This window comes from Antennarius striatus, chromosome 13, assembly GCF_040054535.1.
Source record: "Antennarius striatus isolate MH-2024 chromosome 13, ASM4005453v1, whole genome shotgun sequence".
NCBI lineage: Eukaryota > Metazoa > Chordata > Actinopteri > Lophiiformes > Antennariidae > Antennarius > Antennarius striatus.
Window position 1 is genome coordinate 3,425,001 of NC_090788.1, and position 25,418 is coordinate 3,450,418.

At 40.8% G+C, this 25,418-nt stretch overlaps 2 protein-coding genes across 6 annotated transcripts in view; both read left to right on the top strand.

Moving 5' to 3' along the window:
- The window catches only part of LOC137606311 (platelet-derived growth factor receptor beta-like), a 10,696-nt gene extending 2,216 nt beyond the window's left edge, over window positions 1-8,480 (top strand). For 3 of the 4 annotated variants that reach the window (XM_068331520.1, XM_068331519.1, XM_068331521.1), the window contains 26 exons: window positions 730-799; window positions 872-966; window positions 1,055-1,250; window positions 1,352-1,612; window positions 1,798-1,928; window positions 2,009-2,090; window positions 2,212-2,286; window positions 2,685-2,868; window positions 2,980-3,095; window positions 3,205-3,316; window positions 3,428-3,530; window positions 3,606-3,714; window positions 3,812-3,906; window positions 4,028-4,160; window positions 4,375-4,479; window positions 4,576-4,680; window positions 5,241-5,343; window positions 5,456-5,577; window positions 5,798-5,910; window positions 6,025-6,147; window positions 6,251-6,362; window positions 6,487-6,586; window positions 6,880-6,985; window positions 7,185-7,296; window positions 7,405-7,543; window positions 7,672-8,480. In XM_068331520.1, the coding sequence (XP_068187621.1) occupies window positions 742-799; window positions 872-966; window positions 1,055-1,250; window positions 1,352-1,612; window positions 1,798-1,928; window positions 2,009-2,090; window positions 2,212-2,286; window positions 2,685-2,868; window positions 2,980-3,095; window positions 3,205-3,316; window positions 3,428-3,530; window positions 3,606-3,714; window positions 3,812-3,906; window positions 4,028-4,160; window positions 4,375-4,479; window positions 4,576-4,680; window positions 5,241-5,343; window positions 5,456-5,577; window positions 5,798-5,910; window positions 6,025-6,147; window positions 6,251-6,362; window positions 6,487-6,586; window positions 6,880-6,985; window positions 7,185-7,296; window positions 7,405-7,543; window positions 7,672-7,801 (3,120 nt within the window). In that variant the 5' untranslated portion in view covers window positions 730-741 and the 3' untranslated portion in view covers window positions 7,802-8,480. Of the gene's footprint in view, window positions 1-729; window positions 800-871; window positions 967-1,005; window positions 1,251-1,351; window positions 1,613-1,797; window positions 1,929-2,008; window positions 2,091-2,211; window positions 2,287-2,684; window positions 2,869-2,979; window positions 3,096-3,204; window positions 3,317-3,427; window positions 3,531-3,605; window positions 3,715-3,811; window positions 3,907-4,027; window positions 4,161-4,374; window positions 4,480-4,575; window positions 4,681-5,240; window positions 5,344-5,455; window positions 5,578-5,797; window positions 5,911-6,024; window positions 6,148-6,250; window positions 6,363-6,486; window positions 6,587-6,879; window positions 6,986-7,184; window positions 7,297-7,404; window positions 7,544-7,671 lie in introns of those variants that run through there. The other variant, XM_068331522.1, reaches the window with a different exon arrangement.
- Window positions 8,481-10,857: 2,377 nt separating this feature from the next.
- Window positions 10,858-25,088, top strand: csf1rb (colony stimulating factor 1 receptor, b). Of its 2 annotated transcripts, none has more exons than XM_068331102.1 (22): window positions 10,858-11,020; window positions 15,897-16,172; window positions 16,576-16,881; window positions 16,964-17,097; window positions 17,166-17,328; window positions 17,848-18,214; window positions 18,315-18,430; window positions 18,674-18,782; window positions 19,205-19,380; window positions 19,475-19,578; window positions 20,558-20,684; window positions 21,090-21,191; window positions 21,308-21,418; window positions 21,535-21,694; window positions 21,803-21,876; window positions 21,975-22,063; window positions 22,244-22,366; window positions 22,603-22,714; window positions 22,838-22,937; window positions 23,015-23,141; window positions 23,222-23,321; window positions 23,407-25,088. In XM_068331102.1, exons 1-22 carry the CDS (start codon window positions 10,960-10,962, stop codon window positions 23,466-23,468), a joined length of 3,099 nt encoding a protein of 1,032 aa, XP_068187203.1. In that variant the 5' UTR covers window positions 10,858-10,959; the 3' UTR covers window positions 23,469-25,088. The 2 variants fall into 2 exon arrangements, with proteins under 2 accessions (XP_068187203.1, XP_068187204.1); XM_068331103.1 differs by having other exon boundaries at window positions 19,478-19,578.
- The last annotated feature ends 330 nt before the right edge of the window (window positions 25,089-25,418 follow it).

Genomic DNA, 25,418 nt, shown 5'->3' on the forward strand with positions numbered 1-25,418 from the left:
CAATGAGACCTCTGATTGGCCGAGATCCCGAAGGACGTATTTTGATTGGACAAGTGGACTGGACTGGAAGATTTAAAAAAAAAACAAAAAAACACAAAATCCCCCTGTGAAAACACACACACTCCCAGAGTAACACACTCAGAGGAATGTGTGTTCAGGTCTGTTTGAACCATCGCAGCTCAAATGATTTAACAGACGTCTGTTTCTGATTCGAGGGTGATCCCACAGTTTCTCATCTTCCGTCACGAACAAGGAGTCGTCAGTTCAGGGTAACAAACCGGTTAACAAGACATCTGACGACCTTTAACCTTTGACGTGACATGTTCGGATGTTTTCGGTAACGCAGCTGGAGCTGGGGCAGCACGTGTAGGCTCACATGTATTTCTTTTGTTTTAAACAAACCTTTATAGCATTAGCATACGTCTTCAATGACCCAACACGATGGCAATATAAGCACAGCAAAATTTAAACCATAAATCTCGCTGACATCAGCTGGACAGAAGACAACCAAAGAACAACTAGAGGTTCAACAGTCTTTCTTAGCTTCTCACCTTCTGATCTTCTCAATTTTACAGAATTACTTAACTAGCCTTTTGTTAGTTATTTACCCTCGAAGCTCATACTATCAAGTAACAAACAGCATCCACAATGGATCAAAAAAGAGCAATCATCCACTGGTAGTTTGACTTTTAATAGAAAATCCATCCCAATCTGTGTTCTTGCTCACAGGACTGTTGGCCAATGATGGCGTCCATCAGAGGACAACTCAGATGTCTGACTCTGCTGCACCTCCTACTGGGTGAGCGATGACATTCAAATATTCATCGGACAGGTTAGTTCTTTGCATTTCTCACTGTGAGTCTCTCTGTAGGTGTGTTCCTGTTCTGTCCTGAAGGTATCTTCTGTCTTGAGTTGCTGCCTTCGTCCTCTGAAGTTCTGCTCAACTCAAATTCCAACTTCAGTGTGGTCAGTAAACACCCGTCTGTCTCCGCTGAACCTTCTCAGGTATCTTTGGCATTGGTTGAAGTCCTCCGAGTGATTCCCATCTCTGTAGGTGTGCTCCGGCTGGAGTCAGGTGACATGGCGGTTGCCTCAGGATGTTATGGTGGACGGCGTTGCCATGGAGAATCAGGGATCCACCAGTATCTTGCAAATTTCTAATGCCACCTGGAGGAACTCTGGGAGATACACCTGTGAGGAGGCTTCGTCCTCTCAGACCAGAGATATTGACATCTTCATACCTGGTCAAGGTGACCACGATATGTTTAACAGATTTGTAAATACAAGATACCCTGTTAGACCTGCATTTCATGATGTAGCCATCGTAACTCCCCCAACCTAATCTTCTCAGGTCCCGAGGAATGGTTTGTCCCACTGGGTCCAGGCGTGGTGATGAAGGAGTCTGAGACAGATACCATCCCATGTGTGGTGTCCGACCCACAGCTCAATGTGTCATTGTATGAACGACCCAGCAAAAGGCTGGTGATGGGAACAACATACAACCCAGGTCTTGGCTTCACGGGTCGCCTGAATGATACGTCATATGTGTGCTTGGCTGCCCGAGGACAAGAGGAGAGAGAGTCACAGGTGTACTACGTCTTCAGCATTGTAGGTGAGAAGATCGAGAACATCAATCCATTCATCCATTAGAGTCTGTCTCTCCTGCTGGATGCCTCTAACTGTTACCCTGTGGTCCTTTATGAGACAGATAGATTACATTATCTTAGATTAAATCAAATTAAAAGTTGACTTGTGAGGCTGAGCTCATATTAGATGATGCCACCGGGTGTCTCTCAGTTCCTAAGGTGATGGAGGTGGATCTGACAGTGTCTAGCGCTGTGTTGAAGCAGGGAGAGGTTCTAACGGTAAACTGCACAGTCAAAGACACTGAGATGGTCTACTTCTTCTGGGACTTCCCCCGGAGACAGGTACCCATCTTTCTCTCAAAAATTCTTCACCGTTTAACGTGTGATGTCCTCATGACGTGATGTCATTGCTGTTGTTGCAGGAAATCGAGCCTCTGACAGACTTTTTACCCAATAAAATACGCTCCTTTGTGAACATCTCTACTGCAACGATGGCAGATTCTGGTAGGCGAAATGGAATAAAAGTCTGTGGCTTTCTGACAGACAGCACTTCAATCAACTGCTTCGATTGTTGTTGTTGTTGTTTTTTGTAACCTTACTGATGTTCTGAGTGTGTTTCATTCAGGTGTGTACGTGTGTAACGTTCAGGAAACAATGCGGGAACAAACGGTTACGAAAAACATCACGGTGACGGTTCTAGGTGAGTACTGGCACTCGTTTTGTCAACGTAATTTACTCAAATATAGTTATTATCCAATCAGACTTCTTCCTTTCTGTTTTCAGTCATTATATCAGCAATTAATTCCTATTCTGGTCAAACAGAAATTGCTTTAATCTACATTTAGTTAATGGAAAATGTTCTCAAACGATTCAGATTTCAGTTGTTGTCATTCAGCAAATAACATCATACTTCATTTATTCTTGTTTCGTGATTTTATTTGTGTTTCACTGATTCTTGTTGATTGAATGATCCGCTTTGCAGAAAGTCTCTACTCTGATGAGGTCAACGTGGGAAACAAAAATTTTTTCATCACAGTTTTTGTTATTTAAATTAACAGTAGTGAGCGCACTTTACTCACAAACTCTCTCTCTCTGCAGATCGAGGTTACGTTTACCTGTGGCCTTCGAGTGAGAGGAATGTTTCCTCCCTCACTCATCAAACGGTTGAGTTCAGGGTTGAGGTCGACGCCCACCCAGCCCCCACCGTCGTCTGGATGAAAAACAACCAGACTGTCGCCAAGGAAACCACCTCCATCACCACCACACACCTGATAGGAAGCAGGTAGCTCAGAGTTCATGGTATAAATATCAACAACTACGTGTATTAACTTTTTAATCTTTAAGACACCTATGTCTGATTGTGTGTTCTATTGATTGATTGATTGATGTTTAGGTATTTGAGCATTCTGACGCTGATTCGAGTCCAAATGGAACAAATGGGTACTTACACAGCGATCGCATCCAACGAGGACGATGTCGAGGAGGTTGCCTTCAACCTGGAGGTCAAAGGTCAGAGAGACAGAATGCTTTGTTGATATGCTGACCACAGTGTGTATTTTTACCTCTGCAAACGTACTTGTGTGCCTGTGTGTGTCTGTGCGTGTGTGTGTGTGTGCAGCACCCCCCAGAATCACTTCTCTGTCAGAGATGGGCAGTAAATCAATAGTCTGTGTCAGTGAGGGAACTCCGCCCCCTTCTGTCACGTGGTACACCTGCCCAACCTCTCACAGGTAAACCACGCACACACACACACACACACACACACACACACACACACACACACACACACACACACACACACACACACACACACACACACTTGTCTACCTTTGTCTCCACAGGTGCAGTAACTTGACAGGTGGTTGGAGGAACCTATCAGCAACATTGGAGGGCGTGGCTCTGCAGGAGAACATCACTATGATGGAGGAGAGAGGGGTTACCCAGGTAACCGGTGACATCACTTGTGTGACATCATTGTATGAGTGTTAGGGAGGAGTTTAACAGCTCTGTGTGCGTCAGGTACGCAGCGTGTTGACTGTACAGAGTCTTCCCTCGCTGTCAGCTGTTCGCTGTGAAGCAAAGAACTCTGCAGGACGACGAGCCAGAGACCTGCGAATAGTCTCCAACTGTATGTAGTAATACTGCAATCCTACTGCAGGACCACACTATAAATCTGTCCCGCTGTACAGACACCCTGATGTAACGCCTGTAACATCTGTCTCCAGCTCTCCTGTCTCAGGTTGCTGTTTTAGCAGCAGTTCTGGTTCTGGTCGTCATCGCCGTTGTCTTCCTCATTATCCTCATTCTCCTCTGGAGAAAAGTGAGTGTTCTGTGTCTGATTCTTACTCCTAACTCCAGCTGTACAGTGCGGTCTGTATTTTCCTCATTCGATGTGACGGGGCAAGTGCTTCTTGGCGTCTTTGTCTTTCCTCGTTTGTTAGAAACCTCGTTATGAAGTTCGCTGGAAGGTGATCGAGTCGGTGAGCCCTGATGGGCAGCAGTACACCTACGTGGACCCCACCCACCTGCCTTACAGCTCCACCTGGGAAGTACCGCGAGAGAACATAGTCGTCGGTAAATAAACACGTAATACTTAATGCAGCATTCGGTTATGTTCACACAGAGGGACTAAGTAACACTCTGACATAATGGAGTTCTAGCAGGTTTTAAACGAATCCTTATTTTTCCTAATATTTGTTGCCATGAGGTCAATGAAGGGAAACTAAATCATCAACCTTTAAATGTGACATCCCAACACGTCTGTCTGTCTGTCTGTGTCTGTCTCCAGGTCAGGTGTTGGGTTCAGGTGCCTTCGGTCGAGTCGTTGAAGCGACCGTCTCTGGTCTGCTTCAGTCTCACTCAACGACCAAAGTCGCCATCAAGATGGTCAAACGTACATCATTCTATCTCCACTGTTACACCCACAGAATTATCTAATCGGTCATTGATCCATGAACGTGTGTGTGTGCATGTGTGTGTGTGTGTTCAGCCAGGAGCAGTGCAGTTCAGTCTCTGATATCGGAGCTGAAGGTGTTGGTTCATCTCGGTCCTCACCTGAATGTGGTCAACTTGTTGGGGGCGTGCACCAGAGGAGGTGGGTGTTTAAATACTGATTCAATCCAGATTCACACAGATTGACATCTATTTTGATTTGAAATCATCTTAAACAATTCTGGATTAATGTTAAAGGCATTCAATTAGAATTTCTAATTTAGAAACTAATCCTACATAAACTACATTAAAATATTTTTTACAATAGTTAAATTTTGAACCAGTTCAATGAATCAAATCTTAATCGTCGTTTTAATTGGACCCAATTCTAATCTATTTCTACACTGATCCTAAAATAAATCCTATTCTGACTCCAAAACACATTCTAATAATCCACATTAATTTTTTATTTATTCTTAAAATATTGTGACTCATTGCTAAATAAAATTTAACCACTTCACTTCTTGCAGCTTTTCCATTCAAAATAAAAGTCCACTTGATGTTACAGCAACACTACTACTACTACTACTACTACTACTACTACTACTACTACTACTACTATGAATAATAATAATAATAATAATAATAATAATAATATTAATAATAATAATAATAATGATAACAATGGCAACAAATTATCTGTCTGCCTGTCTGTATGTCCAGGTCCTGTCTATTTGATCACAGAGTTCTGTCGTCATGGAGACCTTGTGAACTACCTGCAGAGGAATAAACACACATTTTTACAAAGTGATGTACACAAGAAAAGGTGTGAACATTCACACATGCATTGAACACAAATACACAATCTCTCTATATTAAATCAAAGTCTCTCTCCGTCTCTTTCTCTCCCTCTGTTGTGATTGTCTCTCGCTCTGCAGTGAGAGTGATGGAGGTTACATGGACATGAATAAGGAGGAGAGCGTTCAGTACGTCGCCATGAAGGAGCTCAGCTATGCGGATATCGAACCTGAAGTATACGAGACGCCGTACACACCAACAGGTGACGCATGCAGCACAGCCTTTATAAGTACTACATACATAGTGAGTAAATGTATGTGTGATGTGCAGTATGTGCTGTGGAGAATTTTATGCCTTTTGTATCTTATCCTGACAAATCAAAAAGGAAGAATAAATTTGATCAAACAGAATCATTCAATTCTATTCTTTAAAATCAATCGGCTCAGTAAACCGTCTCATCGACTTCTGTTGTTCCCTTTTAGACCAACAGGAGGCGTCACTCCTCCTCAATGACTCTCCTCTTCTGACCCCTCATGACCTCATCAGCTTTTCCTACCAGGTCTCTCAGGCCATGGACTTCCTCTCCAGCAGAAACGTACGATCACTGATCCATAAACCCGTGAATCACTCCAACCCTGACCCTTCAGTGTGTTGGTGTTGGTGTCGGCTTCTGGACATCTGGTCTAAGATGCAGTTGTGTGTCGTTCAGTGTGTCCACAGAGACCTGGCAGCGAGAAACGTCCTGGTCTGTGAAGGGAAGCTGGTGAAGGTCTGTGACTTCGGTTTGGCCAGAGATATGATGAAGGATCAGGACTACATCGCCAGAGGAACCGTGAGTTTAAAAAAAAAAATCCTCATTGTAAGGATGAGTTTAGTGTTAATCATGTGAGAGTTTGGGATAATGTGAACATTTCAAAATCTCCTCAACATTTCAGAGCTTCCTGCCGGTGAAGTGGATGTCTCCTGAGAGCATTTTCCAAAACATTTACAGCTCTCAGAGTGACGTTTGGTCCTATGGAGTCTTACTATGGGAGATCTTCTCTCTGGGTAAGTCAGCCTAAACCAGCATACAGGTAGTCTAAAGGCAGTAGACACCAGTGTGTCCAGTTTGAATCTAGACACACCAGCATGTCTTGTCTACATGTGCACTGTTTTGGTTTTTTTGTCCCAGGTGGGAGCCCGTACCCTGACCTCCCCATGACTCAGGAGTTCTACTCTGCTCTGAAGAGAGGCTACAGAATGAGTCGACCCGACTACGCTCCTCATGACGTGTATGAGAAACCTCAACATCACATGTTGTAGACGTGTTTGAGGAGTCACTATCACACGCTTAACACGTCGGACACATTTGAAACCCGTCTCCTGAGGAGGGTTGAATTAGTCAATCAGCACGTTCCACATTTGGGTGTGCATCTCAGGCGATGGAAGTTCTCCTGTAGAACGTCTGTCAGTGACATTTACCCATAATGCCTTTTTCTGTGAAAGACCTTGAAGGTGTTTGTCTCTGGAAAAGCAAGAGACACAACAGTTTGGGTGTTTTGAACACATTTGATTCCTCTTACAGAGTTAATCTGATGAAAAAGTGTTGGGAGGAGGAGCCTCAGTCCAGACCTTCTTTCTCGTCATTGGTCGTCTCCTTTGGAAACATGTTGACCGATGACTACAAAAAGGTACTAATTACTTCAAGATCCTGTCTTCATTGTATCCACAAAGCAGTTGTGAATTATGGTATGTTTGGTTTGATGGTTCTGATGGAGGAGACGGAATTCTGCTTGTGTCCAGTGGTTTGTTGTGTGTCGTTCCCTTTAGAACCACACACTCTTCCTGTTTCAGGTCATGCAGTCAGTGACTGTTGTTGTTTTGCTCTAGTGTTACCTCCAGCTCACTGAGGATTTCCTGAAAGGTGAAAATCCGGCTGTTGTTCGATCCAGACTGAGTCAATCGAAAGCTGCTGGTGATCCAGCTGACAAGCAGTCAGAAGGTCAGACTCACAAACAAACACAACAGATCACGCTCATCATGTTCACAGATGATCAACACATACAGTATACTCAGTGGTGACATCTAACAACCTTTGCCTCGTCTACAGGAAGTCCCGCCCCTCAGGTGGATATCAGCTTGTTGGAGGCGGACCCGGAGGAGGCAGGTCCCTCCCATGGTACTTACATCATCCCCGTCAATGACATCACCATTGAACCCAACGGCGGTGCTGCGCTGGACGCAGTCAGGTGAGAACAAGAAACTAACCCCTCAGTGGGTCGTTCAAACCAAACTACCACACCTGCAATTACTACGTTAATGAAAGTCAATAATGACGATGATGATGATGATGATGATGGAAATCTCTCCTCTGCAGCCCTCAGCTGCTAGATTCTCAGGACGTAGCCGAAGCCCAGGAAGTTACATCAACAGAGGAAAAACAGGAAGTCATGGAGGATGCTACTTCATCATCCAGATGTGAGGAAGAGGGGGAGAGCCGTCTATGAAGGCATCAGCTGCCTTCCAGACAGGGTGAAGGGTTTATATTTACCATACATGGCCAGACGTCCACCTGCCAGGCAGAGCAGAGGGCTGGAAACATGTGACTACTCTGTGATGACATCATCAAAAAACAAGTGCCAAGGCTCTGCTGAGCAGGGCAACGATATTGTACCCACAGTGTTGACTGGAAGGCTGCTAAAGGAAAAGTGCTTTGCTTTATATAGTTTAGAAAAAACTATTGTCTTTTTATATCTTGGTACTTTGATGAAATAGCGACTTTTCCAGGATGTAACCGGCCTCTTGCCCAATGTCAAATAGGATAGGCTCCGCCCCCATAATTCACAAAGGACAAGAGGTTACAGAAAGAGAATAGATATGCAGATGGATGTATGGATGAATAATTATAAATCCATGTTTATTTCATTATTCTTGTTGACATGAAAGGTTCATTTTCAATAATACAATAGTCTGCTTTATTTTCTTAATGCACTCGTATTATTCTGAGGTGTCTGTATTATATCTGAATTATTATCTCTGAGTTTATTGAAATGCTCTGAATCATATCAGAACTGGAAGTCGTTATCCAAATAAATCAGGATACAATCCAGAGGTTTGTGTATGTTTCCATGTATGTTTTGTAATCAAATTGTAGCTTTTTGTGCTATAAATATTTTCATCAGTAAATATTTTCTTGAGTTATTTTATAACAACCCATAAGTTAAAAAGTCTCACATCAAACTATTACATATTATATTACTGTCAGACTATTACCACTCCGAGTGACTGAAGTGGACACGTCGACCCATCAAGAGTTGTCTCAGGATGGCGCTGCTGTCCCTCCCCAGTTTGATTCCGGCCCGTCTGTCCGTGTTTTTGTCTCCCCTGCTTTATTGAACAAAGAGAAGTTGAGGAAAGTGCTGAATCTTTAAAAAGTATTTCCTCAGACAGAAACTTAAAGTAAGTCGTGAAGTTGTCTTCTTCCTCTTTATCTGCGAAAAGCTGAAAACATCACATTTGGGGTTAAACTGACCATCAGCTGAAAATGTTCCTCTGTTGGTATTCATAGACTTATAGATATTCAGCATTAGCACTGGAATGTAATGTAACTAAATATATTTCATCAACCACAGAACCAGACCTGCTAACCTTAGGGACAGATTTCATTTGCAGAAACATCAACAGACTTCTTTTTATAAGAGGTTGTAATGTCTTGTTCTTTACTACAGAAAGTCAGAATTCTCAGCTAACCTGCTGACAACGATTTATTTTTTATGAGCTAATTAGCACACATCAAAGAGGCCCTGAACAAATGCACCCTATTCAGCTGAAATAATGACCCATGAATGCATGTTTTTGTAACTACATTGTGACATAAAGCTCCTTAAATCGACCGCAGGGGCGACACAAGCCTGGTGGTGATCCGGAGGGTGGAATAATGGGGAAGTGTGAATGTTTCAGGAAGGGCAACGGGGATTGAAACTCAAGATCAGCTCAGTGCAGACGGAATAAGGGTAGTCCTCAACTTACGAACATAATTGGTTCAGAGATGTTGTTCGTAAATTGTTATTTATGAAATCCTAGTCTAGAATTGCCATTTGAGATCATTTAAATACAAATATGAAAGTAGTATTCCATAAGACATACCAGAACAATCACAGGATATGAAAACAACACATAATAATTAAAATACTGCAGTACCGTAATGTGACTTTAACATCTCTACCTCTGCTGAATGAATCTTGTCCTGGGGGTGTAGAGGCCAAGAAAAGTTTTAATCCACTGAGGTGTTCCACCAACACTTACATGAATGACGCGCTGATGCACTTCCTGGTCATCAAAAGTCCAACACGCCCCTTTATGTTTGATTACTCTGTTTGCTTTCCATCAAGTTTCTCAGTTAACTCGACCAATAATTAATATCAACTAGCAAAACATTCAGAGTTCAGGGTTAGCGTCAGTTAATGCTTACTGGCAGAAACGTAACCGAAAACATTGGTTCCTACCTATCATTTACCTCCTATAGGGAAACAACATCAAAACAGGTAAACATAAAACCAAAAAACCCAAAAACAACAGATACAGGTCGTTTTGAGTTAAGTCGCTCTTGATTACATGACGGTTTAAAAAATACACAGAAAAATAATAATTTCACCCAACTTAACGTCTGTCCACTGCAAATATTAGAAAACCATTAAAAGCACAATAGATAACGTTCCTGTGTAAATAAGGATAAAAACAAGTAATCATATCAACATTCGTTAGTATATTAGTAGTTCCAATATCTACTGCTGAGTGTCGCTTGTAAATCACACGACTGCTTTGAAATCAGATTAGTTTACGATAAGATTTGTCTCCTTATAATTTAGTCCTTGAGAAGAAGAATGAAGCACTTCAAGAAACTCTCAACCAGTATTTAAGCACATCCAACAACACTCAACTTTATTTATAAAGCCCTGAATCACACCAGTTGTGCAGTGAAGTTTGGTTCTCACATAGAGCAGGGATAAATATCCAGGGTACTTATTTTTATCAGTAATGTTTTCCTGTGATATAGATATATGGATCCCCACTGTTTACCTCTTTACAGCCACTCTACAGTACTTTAGCATGTAGCGTGTAGCTTACCTTTAGAGTGAAGGAGGAGGAGGAAGTTATTGTCTGTCAGAGTTGTCATCAGAGAGATGGTCACCTCTACCACCATCTTCACCAGCCTGCACTTTAGATGCACACAGAGGCAACAACAAACAACAACAAGAGGGGCAAGAGTGTTAATGATGCTACTTCCTGTTCAATATAAGATAAATCGTCGTGTTGTGTTTCTGTTTGGATTCTTTATAAAAGAATGAAGTGATGACATCCTGCTCAGCTCTCTGATGTTTATGAGTGGCTTCCTTCTTTCTAATGATTACACGTCAGACAGGAAATAAGACACTCCAAGGACTTGATGTATGTTTTCCACAAGTGTCTGGGCTCAGTGCAGTTGTTGGGTGGAGGCTGGGTAGTGTGGGTGGAGTATAGTTGCTGGGTGGAGTCTAGTTGCTGGGGGTTTTGTGGGTGGAGTCTAGTTGCTGGGTGGTGTGGGTGGGGTGTAGTTTTTGGTCGCCACAGAGGACACCTGACTCCTTCAGTTCAACTTCAACCATCACCAGAGAGAGTAAGAGAGATGAAGGTGTATTTGGTGCTGCTGTCGATCACCCTCAGCTGCTGCTGCTGCTCTGCTGAAGGTCAGAAAACAAACTTAATTCAATATTAACACTATGAAGTGTTAATTAACTGGGTATTAATGTTACATTAGAGGTCAGTTATTTCCATTCTTGGATAAAGAGAAAAAAACCAACAAGAAATAAAAGCATGTGACAACATTTGACAAGAGAATGACTCCCGGAGAGTTGTTTGTTTATTTATTTCTCAATGCCAAGGAGAAAACATCAATCAGTTGGAAATCATACGCATTGATACTTTTTTATACGCACATATGGTATTTAGGTCAATATAATTTTTCAACTCATTTAGAAATTATTTTAAATAAACTAATAATAATATTAAGTGGGTTAAAAAATCTTAAATATTGAACAACTCTATCCTTCCCAATGATTAGTAATTAATTATTTGTCAGTAATTACTAGCCATAAGCAGCTAGTTACTGTCAATTGATATTTTGTAACTGTTTATTGGCAGATAATAATAATAATAATAACAACAACAACAACAACAACAACAACAAAAACAACAATAATAATAATAATAACAATAATAATAATAATAATAATAATAATACACTACATAATTTACGCTACACTGATCCATTGTCAATTTTCTGAATAATGATTAATTGGCATGTGCTTGATATTTCTAATGTTACAAGTATTCATAATTGAATAGATGCAGCAAATGAGTCATCAGGAAAAGACAAGAGAGGATATATAATATACAAAAACTTAAAATCTAAAATAACAAATGCATGACGCAAAATCAGAAATCAGATATGTTTTCATGTTGTTAATGGGATGTTACTCTACTAAAAATTTAAAATTTTAATTGCGGCTGTTTCTTGTAAGGCCTCCTGTACATTAACCACCTCTTTGTTATCTTCTATTACATCTCTTTCTCCTTGATATTCATCATCTTTTTCTTCATCCGTGTCCCCAGCTTTAATTTCTTTGTTCCAATTGATCATCTTCATCGTTTTCTCAATGTCTTCTCCCTTTCCTTTGTCTTCACCATCCACTTTTATCTTCTTCGTCTTCTCTATTGTTATCCACTGCCTCCTCTTCCTCTGCTGCCACCACTATGAGACAGTTGTGGAGTGGATGTAAACGTGTTGCCATGGCGAGGAGTTCCCCACTGCTCCCACAAAGTTTTAACAAAGAAGAAGTGAGACGGGGAAGTAAAGAGACCCTCTAACCTAACACATACTTTATTCGTGTGTGTGTGTGTGTGTGTGTGTGTGTGTGTGTGTGTGTGTGTGTGTGTGTGTGTGTGTGTGTGTGTGTGTGTGTGTGTGTGTGTGTGTGTGTGTGTGTGTGTGTGGTCGCTGGTGGACAATGTGTTTCCTGACTTTCTGAAGTTTCATCACACTGATCCCCTCTCGACCCTCCAACACTGAAACGTCTTCACTTCAGAATGTTCCTCAAACAAACCTCAGATCCGCAGATACAAAAACCACGAATCTTCACGTCTTCCTTTAAAAACTGACAGAAAAGAAAACTGATAAAGTGATACAATGATAGCGATAAATTATCACTGAAGTTATGAGTCAGTGTTTCTGAGAATCTGAGAAACTTTTTCCGTACTTTTATGATGTTTTATAAACTCAATAATTTTCAGTAATCTGACATCTGCTGTTCCTGCTGACAACTGAGAATCATCCAAGATTAAAATAAATATTTCCATTCCTAAACAATATTCATGAATTCACAAAGGCATTATAAAATACTGAGTATTTTTATTGAAGGAGTGAAAATACATTCTGAGGGTTCAGTTGATGATGATGATGATGATGATGATGATGATGTAGATTTAATAGTAAGGAACGTAATGTTCTCAAAATACAACAAAGCGTTTTGAATTACAGATCTACATTATGTTGTTTCTTTTTTGAAAAAAAAAAAAAAAAAAAGTTAATTCTTTTTAACCTAAATTTTAATAATTATTTTGGGTGAATTTTGATGTATAAATAAGTTATTTTATACACAGTTATAACCCAGCAAATAAGTAGTGGAAAATAGAGGGGAAAAATAGCAGGCATGCTACATTCTATACCTTGTTGTTAACTATTTATGTATTTCTAAATTTCTTTTCAATTTATTTTGGCTTAATCTAAAATAATATACCCCAATTAAGAGCAAAAATATTTATTCATAATGTTCTAAAGTGTAATCGGCGTTCAGTAACCCCTGAGTTTAATTGTGACGCCAGCAGAGCGGATACACTGAGTTGTGAGTCATGAGTTGTAAATTTCCCAATAACTTCATCACAAAATGGCTCAATTCATCAAAGTTTCCCAACATTGATTCTCGTCTCTTATAATTTCATGTTGATACAAACACTGAATGAATATTTATTCCACTGCCGGTACACAAATCCTGCATTAATCAAAAGAACTGATCGAGACCCTGCATCACCCAGTGGAGGCATAAACGCACTCAGATGTGACTTCAGACAACAGGTACGGATCAGAACACCCCCCAAGAACGCTGGCTGTCTAAAATCTGTTTGCTTGGATAACTCGAGCAATTTGGGAGACAGTGTCTCGAATGGATTTGCTTTAAACCTCCTCGGATGGAAGACGTGTCGGATGTACTGAATTTGGAAATTGCCAGAAATGGCTGGTTTGAAAATGTCAGAGGTGAGTTTAAACATTAGTAATAAGGTTTATTTGGAAATTGTGCCGATGTTACACGACTAAACACAAGGCCTTCAACACAATCATATCAGTCTGTTTAAAAGATAATTATTGTTCTACATGTTGAGTTTAACACAAGTTTACCCATATGACTTCTGTCTGACAAGCAATAGAAGGATGCTGACACACACACACACACACACACACACACACACACACACACACACACACACACACACACACACACACACACACACACACACACACACACACACACACACACACTGCTGGTGGTTTCACTTCTCACTCTGATTGGGAAACACAAGTACATGAATCTCAACTGTCACATGAAACTTTCCAACAATTGTCTTGTTAAATGCGACTCTTGATCAGATCAATAATCAATCGGTGAGGCAGTATTACTCAGTTTCTCCCAACACAGTCCACATTAGCATCCGCTGACGGTTTTTGAGCCTCTGGCGTTTGACCCGAAACTATTTGGGACATTTCGTCCTCTGGGAGTCTTTACAATCTCACACTGGAGGAGTCGAAGGCTTCAGGCTGGTACAAACGGCTGGTTTTTAGTCGTGACTTTTGGGCCTCATTTATTCAAACAGGTGAATCGGATGCAGCCGTATTCGCCTGTGGCAAACAGGGACTCATCTCTACAGAGTTGAAGTGAAGACAGTGCAGTACAGCTGTGGAACAGAGCCACGCGTCTGAATCAGTAATGTGTTTTTATGTGCAAATGAAAGCGTGACGCACGAGCGGCATTCCACAGGAAATCAATGGTTTTGCTGGCGGCACGTTTCTAATGATGGATGTCAGCTGCATCATATGGAAAATACAGGAAATAAACACAACAGAATCTCTGTTTATTTCCATTTAAATGCTGCATGTTGAATTAATTTGTTATGGCTGTAGATACAGATCCCTGAAGACTGTGTGCGTGTGTGTGTGTGTGTGTGTGTGTGTGTGTGTGTGTGTGTGTGTGTGTGTGTGTGTGTGTGTGTGTGTGTGTGTGTGTGTGTGTGTGTGTGCGTGTGTGTGTGTGTGTGTATGATGTAGTCTATTTCAGTGTGTATCAGTGTGTTTTGTTGTTGCGTCCCATATCTAAAAAAAAAACAACCTTTAACAGGACCTTTATTCCGAAGATCACAGGAACGTGTCGTTCAAAACTGAAGTTTTGACTTCAGTTGTCTTCGCTGCAGGTGATCACCATGACAACCAACCTGTTGCCATGACAATGGGCGTGGCCCACTCAGACTTTGAACTCACCGGGCAGCAGAGCCAGGACGAGAAGCCGGAGGTGTTGTGGAGGAAGGAGGTCCTGGATGCTCTGAAGCAGCTGGTCCTCCTCCAGCAGGAGGCCACCAAGGACCAGAAGGAGGTGGTCCAACTGCTCGGCTTGCTGAGATCCCAGGTAGACAGCAACTGACACGATTGAACATCTCGTATCTCATCCATCTCATCTACACGTGACGCATCGCCGATTGGTTCTGACTGAACTAACCTGTGTTCTGACGTTGCTCCTGCAGGGTTCCCAGCAGGTCCACGATCTGCAGGTCATGTCTCGTCAACAAAACCTGTTGGTGGAAAACCATCAGGCTTTACTGCTGCAAACATCACGCATCGCTTTCCAGCTGCAGGAAATCAACAAGAAATCTTCTGCCGTCCCACAAAGCCCCGCCCCCAGCCAATGAGATTGTCTGGTGGTCGACAAGCAGCCAATGAGGACCTTTGGAATATGTTCTATTGCAGTAGACATATTCCATTGGTCCATGATTTTCATTTTTTTATGCAGTTAATCATTGGGTATCGATATGCAGAATGATTTCAACAAATTGACAATCAGAATTAATTTTTGATTTGCTTTGAAAAAAATAATATAACCTGCTTGAATCCAACTGGAAAAGCCAACAATCAGCTCAGGTTGATTTTTATGTCAGTCACAGCAAATTTTTTCATTATGTCCTTATTTCCACTTTGTACTTTTCCATGTGTGACCTGTAATATCTTATTTCTGTTGTATCGCTGGATCTCTGATTTAAATAAAGTTATGTTACATCAGTCATCCAGTCTTGGCGTCTATGTTACTCTCAAAGAAAGTTTATTCTTCTGTAGACAAACTAAGATTGTCATGTGACAAGGTGGGCGGTCCATACTAGAGACACCACCCATCATCCCGGGTGAATGTGTTGTTGTGTTATGAGTGACTCTGATTGACTATTTGTTTGTTTCTTTGTCGGTTTCAGAGCCTCCTGGGCTTCCATCGATTCGCCTGAACTCTGACCTCTTGCCAAACCAAACTGAAGTGGTTCTGACTGCTGGTTCCGCCTTCAATCTCAGTTGCCATGGTAGCACCTCCGTCCATTGGAACAGCACTGCCTTTAGTCTGGTGTACAGGTCTAGACTGGAGAATCCCTTGCTGGTCAAGCAGTCGGAGCCCAAATACACCGGGACATACCACTGTGGATACGAACACCAGGACATGGAATACTTGCACACATGGATCCACCTATACGTTAAAGGTAGGATCAGTAGAGGCCACGCCCCCTGGAAGAGCTGGATGTCTCATCTAACCAAAATTAGAGAAATAATCAGAATTGTTCAATTTGTCAAGCAGATTTTAAAAAAAACTTCAAAACAAAAATAACTCCTTCAGGGTTGAGGTTTGAAATTTTAGTTTGTGGAACTCAAACAAGACCATAAATTTGTACAAAATTGTTCAGATCCTTAGTTCAATGAAAAACAGCAAATCAAAAATTTACCACAGGATTTGTTCTGAGCTAAACTGAAAAAAAAAAAAAAAAATCCAACAAATTTCTATACATTTTTTAGAAATTTTTACATGTATATTTTGTAAACTCATCTTGTAGTACTTGCACCACATTTTAAAACTGGCATCCATTTCCCATGATTACTTTCACTTAGACCCAGCCAACCCCTCCAGTGTGTTCGTCGCATCTCGTCGCACCCCTGATGTTCGGGAAGGCGAGAACTTCTTGTTCAAGTGTCTCCTCACCGATCCGTCGGTCGGTAACCTCACCCTCCAATCAGAGGACGTCGCCGTGGGAGAAGGGAGTGGTCTCCCGTTGGGAATGAACGTGACATTTGACCGCAGAAGGGGAGCCCTGATCCATGACCTGCAGTGGTCTTTCAACGGACGCTATGTTTGCTCAGGATGGAGGGATGGAACGCAGTACAAGTCCACAGCTCTCCAGCTGCTGGTGGCTCCAAGTAAGACTCGTCTATCAGTCTTTGTGTCACTCTACCTTTCTGTATTTCTATCTGTCTACCTGTCTACCTGTCTGTCTGGTAGGGCTCCATCTTCCCTCCGTGTCTGTCACCCCAAGAGAATCAATCCGTCTGGAAGGAGAGAAGTTTCAGGTCACCTGTCTGACCAGTTACCAATCCAATTTCTACAGCGTCACCTGGACACATCCAAACATGAAGGTCAGAGGTCACCTGTGGGTCTTTACTCCTGACAAATTACTTTCATATTCATTGGTTGTTTGTTTCAGACAGTGAATGTCACTGACACACGATTCTACCGCAACGGCATCTTGTACACCAACAAGACTCTGACGGTGTCCGCTGTCACTCGGACACTCAGTGGAATCTACACATGCAGTGTTCACAGTGAAGCTGGAGTTATCACGGCGACCTCGCAGCTTACTGTTGTTGGTAAGAACATGGGTTTGATTTGTATGGAGTGGATTTGCATGCATAGCAAAGTTTGATGGTTCTAATGATGTAAATTCAAGAGCAGCGAATGTAAAGTTTTGGCTTGGCTACTGGAATCTGTCATCAACTCCCATTATTGTTCAGGCGGTGCTTTAGGGGCTGTTTCTGCCTCATTGGAAAGGCATTTTCATGACCACACACTTTATAGAAATTAGAAAAATTAAACCACAAATAATCTTTTTGTTCTGTTCTAATTGGTTCATTAATTTTAGTGGTTGAGTTCTTTCTTTTGTGACTGTGAGTAGACCTTAAAAGTGAAGCTGGAACAACTTGCAGAACTTAAACTATAATAATCCCGTCTGGCAGATTTACTTGACAGCCTGTAGCCTCTGAAACTCAATAATAAGAATATTTATCATTACTTAGTCATGTCTACATAAGTCATGAATGAATATCAGACACATTCAAGATTATGAAAGTAATTTTCTTGTAACATGCTCTCCTCTTCCTCCTCACCAGATGGTCCCTACCTGACAATCAACCTGAAGCCACTACAGCATCCTAACGCTAAAATCAAAAATATAGATATCAATGGGGAACTGGTTTATAACATTAGTAGCATGCCAATGGTCCAAGAAGGGCTAGAAGCTAACTTTAACGGCAGGAGCCTGGAAGTGAAAAGAATCGGTAAAATTAGCACAAATGGGGTTAGCAGGGCTAATATTAGCAGCAGTACCACAGTGGAGGTGGATGAAGGTGACAACGTGTGGCTGGAGTTTTCAACCAAGTATTATCCTGCGGTCAGGAACGCACGCTGGATGATACCAACACATATAAGCAACAACATCACAGTGTTCCGACAGAGTTACACCCCCGGTGACTACAGGTATGGAGCTCCCAGTCCTTGTGTCATCTGCCTTATCAGGATTCTTACAGTTTAAGGTGGTATATTTGTTGTTATTTAAATTCTGTTTTTCCGGTTGTAGTTCCGAGGCCAGCTTTCTGCTGCTGAGAGCTCGTCGGGAGGACCAAGGTCGATACACATTCCACCTCTCCAACGATTTCTTCAACGTAACACAGAACATCGACCTTCGAATTTACCGTGAGAAACTTTTTTTTTTTTTTGTCTTTGCTATCTTCTTCTCCTCCCCCGGGCCAGAGTTTCAACATTTCTCCCTTTCATATCCTACGCATTGAAAGTCTTTAAATGTGTCTCATGTTGGTCGGAAGATTTTTTTGATGATGTGTTCAAACAATATCAGTTGTTGTTTTCTTTCAACTACTGTCGGACTGTTTAGTGAATTTGTGAACAAAATAAATGCATTAAAGGAAATTTATTTTTCAGGTTCTCCAACTGCTGTTATCAGTGTCGGGGGCGATAGTCTGACCTGCAGCAGTTCTGGATATCCACTACCCACAATCCTTTGGTACTTCTGTCCAGGGATCAAGGACACGTATGTGCGCTCACTAATTTGCAATTTGCAATAACTGTGGCCAGTATATATATATATATATATATATATATATATATATATATATATATATATATATATATATATATATATATATATATATATATATATATATATATATATATATATATATATATATATATATATATATATATATATATAAATAAAAAAGGGAAGTAGAGGAAAACATCCTGAGTAAAAGATGGAGGTAGTAATTTTGCAAAAGTATTCATCTTTTTATTGTCATTTACACAGTTTAAATTTAGTATACAATTAAATAAAAACAGTTACAGTCAATACAACACTCCTCTGAGATGAGACAATATATCATCCAACGATAAAATTATTAGAATGAAATTATACGACCCAATCCCCGCTGAGGTTCATCTCCCTGTCCGCTGCAGGTGTGGAGGTGTTTCCACCTATCAGGTTTCCACAGCTGATGTGACATCACAGGAAGATGAAGACAAGCAGGAAGTCAGAAAGCATCTGACGCTGCCTCTGTCATTTGGTGATGATGTCACTGTGGAGTGTGTTGCCTACAATCATTTGGGAGAGTTTCGCGACGTCTTTAATCCTCGTAAGCATCAGATTTAATGTTTTTTCATTGATAAAAACTGAATCCGTCTTCTTGCTGTCAAATCTTCTTGTTGATGGTGTTTTTCTTTCTGCAGCAGAAGTTCAAAGTCAGTTCTTGAGCACGGCTCTGATTGGAGCTCTGAGCGCTGCTGCTGTCCTCTTCCTCCTCCTGTTGGTAGTCATTTACAAGTGGAGACAGGTACATTCACTGATGCTACGTTTTGGCTTTATTCTTTTTAAGGGTCCGTTCATGATTGATTAAATAATTATTGCACACTTTCTGTAAATTCTATAACCTTCATTTCACTTCTCAAATATCACTGTGTGTAAATCTTGTGTGGGATAACTGTTAGGAAAACACTGGGAGACCGAAAGGAAAATTAGATAAAAGGTGAACATATGTGCATCTGTTAATATATATGTAGGAACTTCCATAATAAGTTAAATGTGAAAAAATGTGAAAAGATGAGGGACTAATGCTCCACAATATAAACCTTCAAATTAAAATATTTGTGACTTCAAATGTTTGAAGTTTTTAAAGAGGTAGAATGCTTTTGAAATTTTGTAACAAATGTGTTAAAGGACAAAAATGAGGTACTTCCTGTCTGGAAAACTTAAAATGTTAGATTGGGATGTGTCTAGGTACGCTATGGATGTGTTTGATCACCTCAACCCCAATCAGACCACAGAACTTTATATTGCTAGATCCTTAAAATTACATTTTTGGTGCACAATAATATGAATAATATGAATTTGCATACAGAAACTTTGAATTCTTAATTTGTTCACGCTGAGTATAACAGATCTGACACCTCTGTACCTTGGAACAACAAGGAAGTACACAGACCGAGGATCTGTACAGGGCAGGAAGGAACATAGGCTAATAAACAGTCTGATAAACAGCCTGGGCCAGGCTGCTATGGTTTTGTTACAAATCAGTACTATTTAAAATTAATTTTACATGAAAGGAGGGAGACTGGTGATTCTGAGGTACATAGGTGGAAGGGAGGATCCATTTAATATAAACTTAAACAAGTAGATTATCACCTGTGTACATAGTAGATTGATCCATTATTCTGATGAACACTAAAATGAGCAGTCGTATGAAATGACTTTAAAATAGTCACTTAATATATATATTTATGTATTTATTGTCATGTTTCTTTGTCTAATCTTAGAGACCCAAATATGAAATCCGTTGGAAGATCATCGAGAGCACCAGTGGAAACAACTACACCTTTATTGACCCCACCCAGCTGCCATACAACTACAAGTGGGAGTTTCCCAGAGACAAACTCCGCCTCGGTGTGACAGAACATTTTAAATTTCATTTAGAAGCTAATTTATTAATGTTCACTCTAACTTAAGACAATGTTAAACCACTAGAAGTCATTATTTCTTTCAGAGATTATGTTATTTGTAACTACAGTTGATTCAACTGACCAAAAATATAGTAAAGTTTACAGTGATGTCAATTTATTGATTTACGTCTTCATTTGACAATCTGCCCCATGATTGATTTTTAATGGGGCAGTATCAGAAAAGGCTTGAAAATAGACTTTCATTTTGTTGGTCAGACCAAATCAGAAATTTAGGGATGTGTAGAAACATCATATTAAATTAAGGAATTCAGAAACTTTAAAAAACATACAGTACATAAGCTGTAATATTTAAATCCAAATTCATTTGGTATTTTTTACTCCTTTCAAGGAGCTGTTTTGGGTTCTGGGGCATTCGGGAAGGTCGTTGAGGCAAAAGCGTACGGTCTGGGATCTGATGACATCACTCGAGTCGCTGTGAAGATGCTCAAACGTCAGTCTACGAGTCTTTCATCACTATCAGCATCATCATCGTCGTCATCACCATTACACGCACCAGACAGAATTAGTGTGATAACAAAGATTTGTTTTTCATGCATGGACGAACAGCGAGAGCTCTCTCGGAGGAACGTGAAGCGCTGATGTCAGAGTTGAAGATTCTCAGCCATCTTGGTTACCATGACAACATTGTAAACCTGCTGGGAGCGTGCACTCAAGGAGGTGATGACCATTCTAATAGTTTACCATGAGTAACACACTATAACCATGACACAACACAGAGATGTGACACTGTAGTGACATTTTGGTTCTAACGTGACCTCTGGTTCTCTCATCAGGACCCATGTTGATGATAACAGAGTACTGTAGTTATGGCGACCTACTCAACTTCTTACGGACCTGCGCTCAGGACTTCATGGCATCAATTTTGAGTGTGGAAGAAGTGGAGGGGGACACCTTCTATAAGAACATGACATCCCAGAATGCCAGGCTTAGAAGGTTTGATTTCATTTGAAATGAGAAAATTAAAGTTGCGATAAAACTTTACACCAAATGTAATAAATGAGAGCCGTGATGAAGAGTAAATCTCGTCTCGTATATTTGCAGTGACAGCGGGATCTCGTGTTGTTCGGACTACCAGGAGATGAGGCCGATTCTCAGTCCGGGACGAGAACAGCAGGGTGAACACCTCTGACCCGCCAACACAATGATGGAACAAACACTGGACCACACACACTCCTCCACATCTCACCTGTCCAACTTCTTACCTGTCCCTCAGGTGTGCAGACAAGTAATCTGTCCATGGCTGACCTCATGAGATTCTCCTACCAGGTCGCTCAGGGTTTGGACTTCTTGTCATCCAGGAATGTAAGAACACAAACACACACACACACACACACACACACACACACACACACACACACACACACACACACACACACACACATGCTCGCATGCAATTAAACTACAGGTGAAAATCTTAAATGCACTCACTCTGTGTCTGTCTGTCTGTCTGCCTGTCTGTCTGTCTGTCTGTTTGTCTGTCAGTGTATCCACAGAGATGTGGCGGCTAGGAACGTCCTGCTGACGGATCACTGTATCGCAAAGATATGCGACTTCGGTTTGGCCCGGGACATTCGCAACGATGACAACTACATCGTGAAGGGAAACGTCAGTTCACATTTTGACGTTTAAAATCAACATCTCTTTTCAGTTCCCAACGCTATTTGTGCAAATGAATATAAGTGAAGACACTTTTATTATAACATGTTATTATATAGACTCTCACAATAAATAAAGATATTTCCTAACCCCATCTCAGATATTTGGTAATTTAGTAAGAAATCCTGGTGTATACAGCGTCCTGTGTATTTTATTTTGACATTGCATGTGTTTTATTTTGACAGGCCCGTCTCCCCGTCAAGTGGATGGCTCCAGAGAGCATCTTCCAGTGTGTTTACACCGTCCAGAGTGACGTCTGGTCCTATGGCGTGCTACTATGGGAGATCTTCTCTCTGGGTTAGATTGAAGACATGAACATCCAATCGCATCACAGCTCTGAATTTGAAAAACAAGGATTATTGATTTCCAGATTAGTGACGTTGATGTAATCTGGACATGTGTGTCGTTGTGTTTATACAGGTAAGAGTCCGTACCCAAATATTGCTGTGGATACCAACTTCTACAAGATGATCAAAGATGGCTGCCACATGAATCAGCCAGACTTCGCCCCGGTTGAAATGTGAGCAGGAGGCCAGAGAGATTTATTTTTTATGTTAATAAAATGATATTTGAATTAATTGTCGCTTGTTCTCTAAGGTATGAGTTGATGACGCTGTGCTGGAGTTTGGAGCCGACAGACAGACCAACTTTTAAAATGATCGGCCAGCTCATTGGCAGGCTCCTCCCATGTGTCAGTGACGCGTCACCACATCGCAGCGACCAGGTAACACACCTGTGACGCCATCTTTTGGACCATCTTTTTGATTCAGAACACATCATCTCTTCTTCTTCTCCTCTCATTAGCCGTACAGAAACATCTCAGAGTGTGGAGAGGAAGAGGAGGAAGAGGAAGTCAAAAGAGGAGCCACAATAAAAAGAGGAGAAGAGGAGCGTAGCCAGAGGGGTAATTATCCAAGATGGCGTTGATTGCTTGGAGACAAGTCACTTGATCAAATCTGACTCCATGTCTTTCTGCACTTCCCTCTCAGATTGCCATGACAACAGTGATGATGCTGAGGAGCCAGTGAAGAACATTTACCAGCTGTCCTGATTGGTCACCAGCTGAACGGATTATTACGGATTATTACAGATTATTACGGAGTACTCATCCGCTTTGTCTAAGCACTTACCGGGAACTGTTAGCTGCTTTCCGGCGTTAGCTTCGCTGTTGTTAGTTCGCGATCTCTCATTGTCCCTGACGATTGTCGGGAAATACAGGTTTAATTACGTCCTGTCAAACATCGGTTGTCGTCTCCACTGATTTTTGTCCCGTTTGCAAACACTGTGTGTTTTAAATTCTTTGTGATGTTTACCAGTGGTCTCAGTAGGGTCAGCCCATGTAGTGTTTCCACAGCGAAATACATAGTAACGAAGTTATTGAAAGAAAAGTTCCAGACTAGGGCAATCGATCTGACGCTAGAGCGCGCGCGTTCACGTGGCGCACGTAAAAAAAAAACAAAAAACACATGTGAAAGCGAGGGTGGAGGGAGGTGTTGATAGAGGGCGCTCAGAGGGGGGAGGAGGTGGTGACAGGGGGTGCTCAGAGCCACGCCCTTTAACACGGAACATTTCAGGGCGGAAGTGATTGGATCAATATTCAATCAAAGATATTGAGGACTACGGATCACTTTGGGGTAAGACATTTCGAATACAGTGTAGTTGGAAATCTCGCAGCTGAATGACGTGAATTAAAAAGTGCATAATACGGGATTTTTAACAAAACAAAACAAACAAACAAACAAAAAAACTTATGTTTAGGGTTATTTTTTTTACACTAAATGTTATACAGTGTTTCAGACTGTACTGGTTCAGAGCTCAGCGGCTGCTGTGTAAAACAATCACATTCATTTTAATCGATCTTGGATGACAGAGTACAGAACGTATCACCTGTCAGGTGAACGCAGAGGGGCGGGGCCACATCAGCACAGATTACCAGACAGGTTTACTGCCGCTGGACTTTAGATCTTGATAAACGAGAAGCAGTCATGGCGTCTGCTAATGTGACAGTTTTTATGTCCAACGGTTGAGGAAGGTAACATTTAATCCACGTATTCATTGATTATTTACCAGTGGGATTCAAAATCAATCACTCGTCACATTAATTTGCTGACTTGTATTTAATGTTAAAATAACAGCTGAAGTATTTGCGTTACTCTAGCTTCAGTTTCTAACTCTGATCGTTCAAATCATCACAAAGTTCATAAATTAAACATTTAATGCTCAATTTATTTAGAAGCATTTTTAAAATGGTTGTACCTGAATTGAAAGAAAATAGATTTATGAATATGTTTTGTGACTGTGTGCTGTTATTGTTAAGTTGAAAACATTTTCTGTTACCTTAAACTAAGTTTAATTAATCGCGACTCTAAATAGGCTCCTGTTTGCATTGATGCTCTTTGTTACCGTTTAAATTTTAGTTATTTGTTGACATTACAAGTCTTCATTCAGGTATTTAATGTGTTTGTTGTTCATGTTGAACGATGATCGTGTTATAAATAACACGCCTATGAGGAAACAATTCATCATTTTCTTTGTGAAATTATATTTTCCGATTTTAAGCCACATTTGTTGCCTCTGTTTGCCGCATCTTCATGTTTCTAACTTTGTATTGATATTATTGATTAGTAATGCTCTAACTGAAATCTGATTATTAATAAATGGCTGATTTTGATTTGGTAAGAAGTCTGTATCCTTAAATTACCATGTATTTAAACAGATTTAAACTTGTTGACATACAAAATCTGTATTTTGAGACTTGATTTATGGATCAAACAAAGAATTTCAGAGAAAATTATTATTTTCATATAATTTTTATAAGAGATCAATTTCAAATGCTGGTTAGAATTGCTTTGTTGCTTTGTTTATATTCATCTTTCCGAAAAAAAAGACAAATATTTAAAGCGTTCTTCCAACACTGACAGAGATCTTAAAGCTATTCATCATCATCATCATCATCATTTGATGTTGAAGGTTTTATGAAAAAGTATTTTTAAGTTCATTA

Bases quoted from the DNA above. Each gene is read 5' to 3' on its own strand.
- csf1rb (XM_068331102.1), top strand. From the start codon at position 10,960: ATGAAGGTGTATTTGGTGCTGCTGTCGATCACCCTCAGCTGCTGCTGC. The intron at 18,215-18,314 runs GTATGGAGCTCC...TTCCGGTTGTAG, and splicing joins TACACCCCCGGTGACTACAG to TTCCGAGGCCAGCTTTCTGC. The intron at 23,142-23,221 runs GTAACACACCTG...TCCTCTCATTAG, and splicing joins CACCACATCGCAGCGACCAG to CCGTACAGAAACATCTCAGA.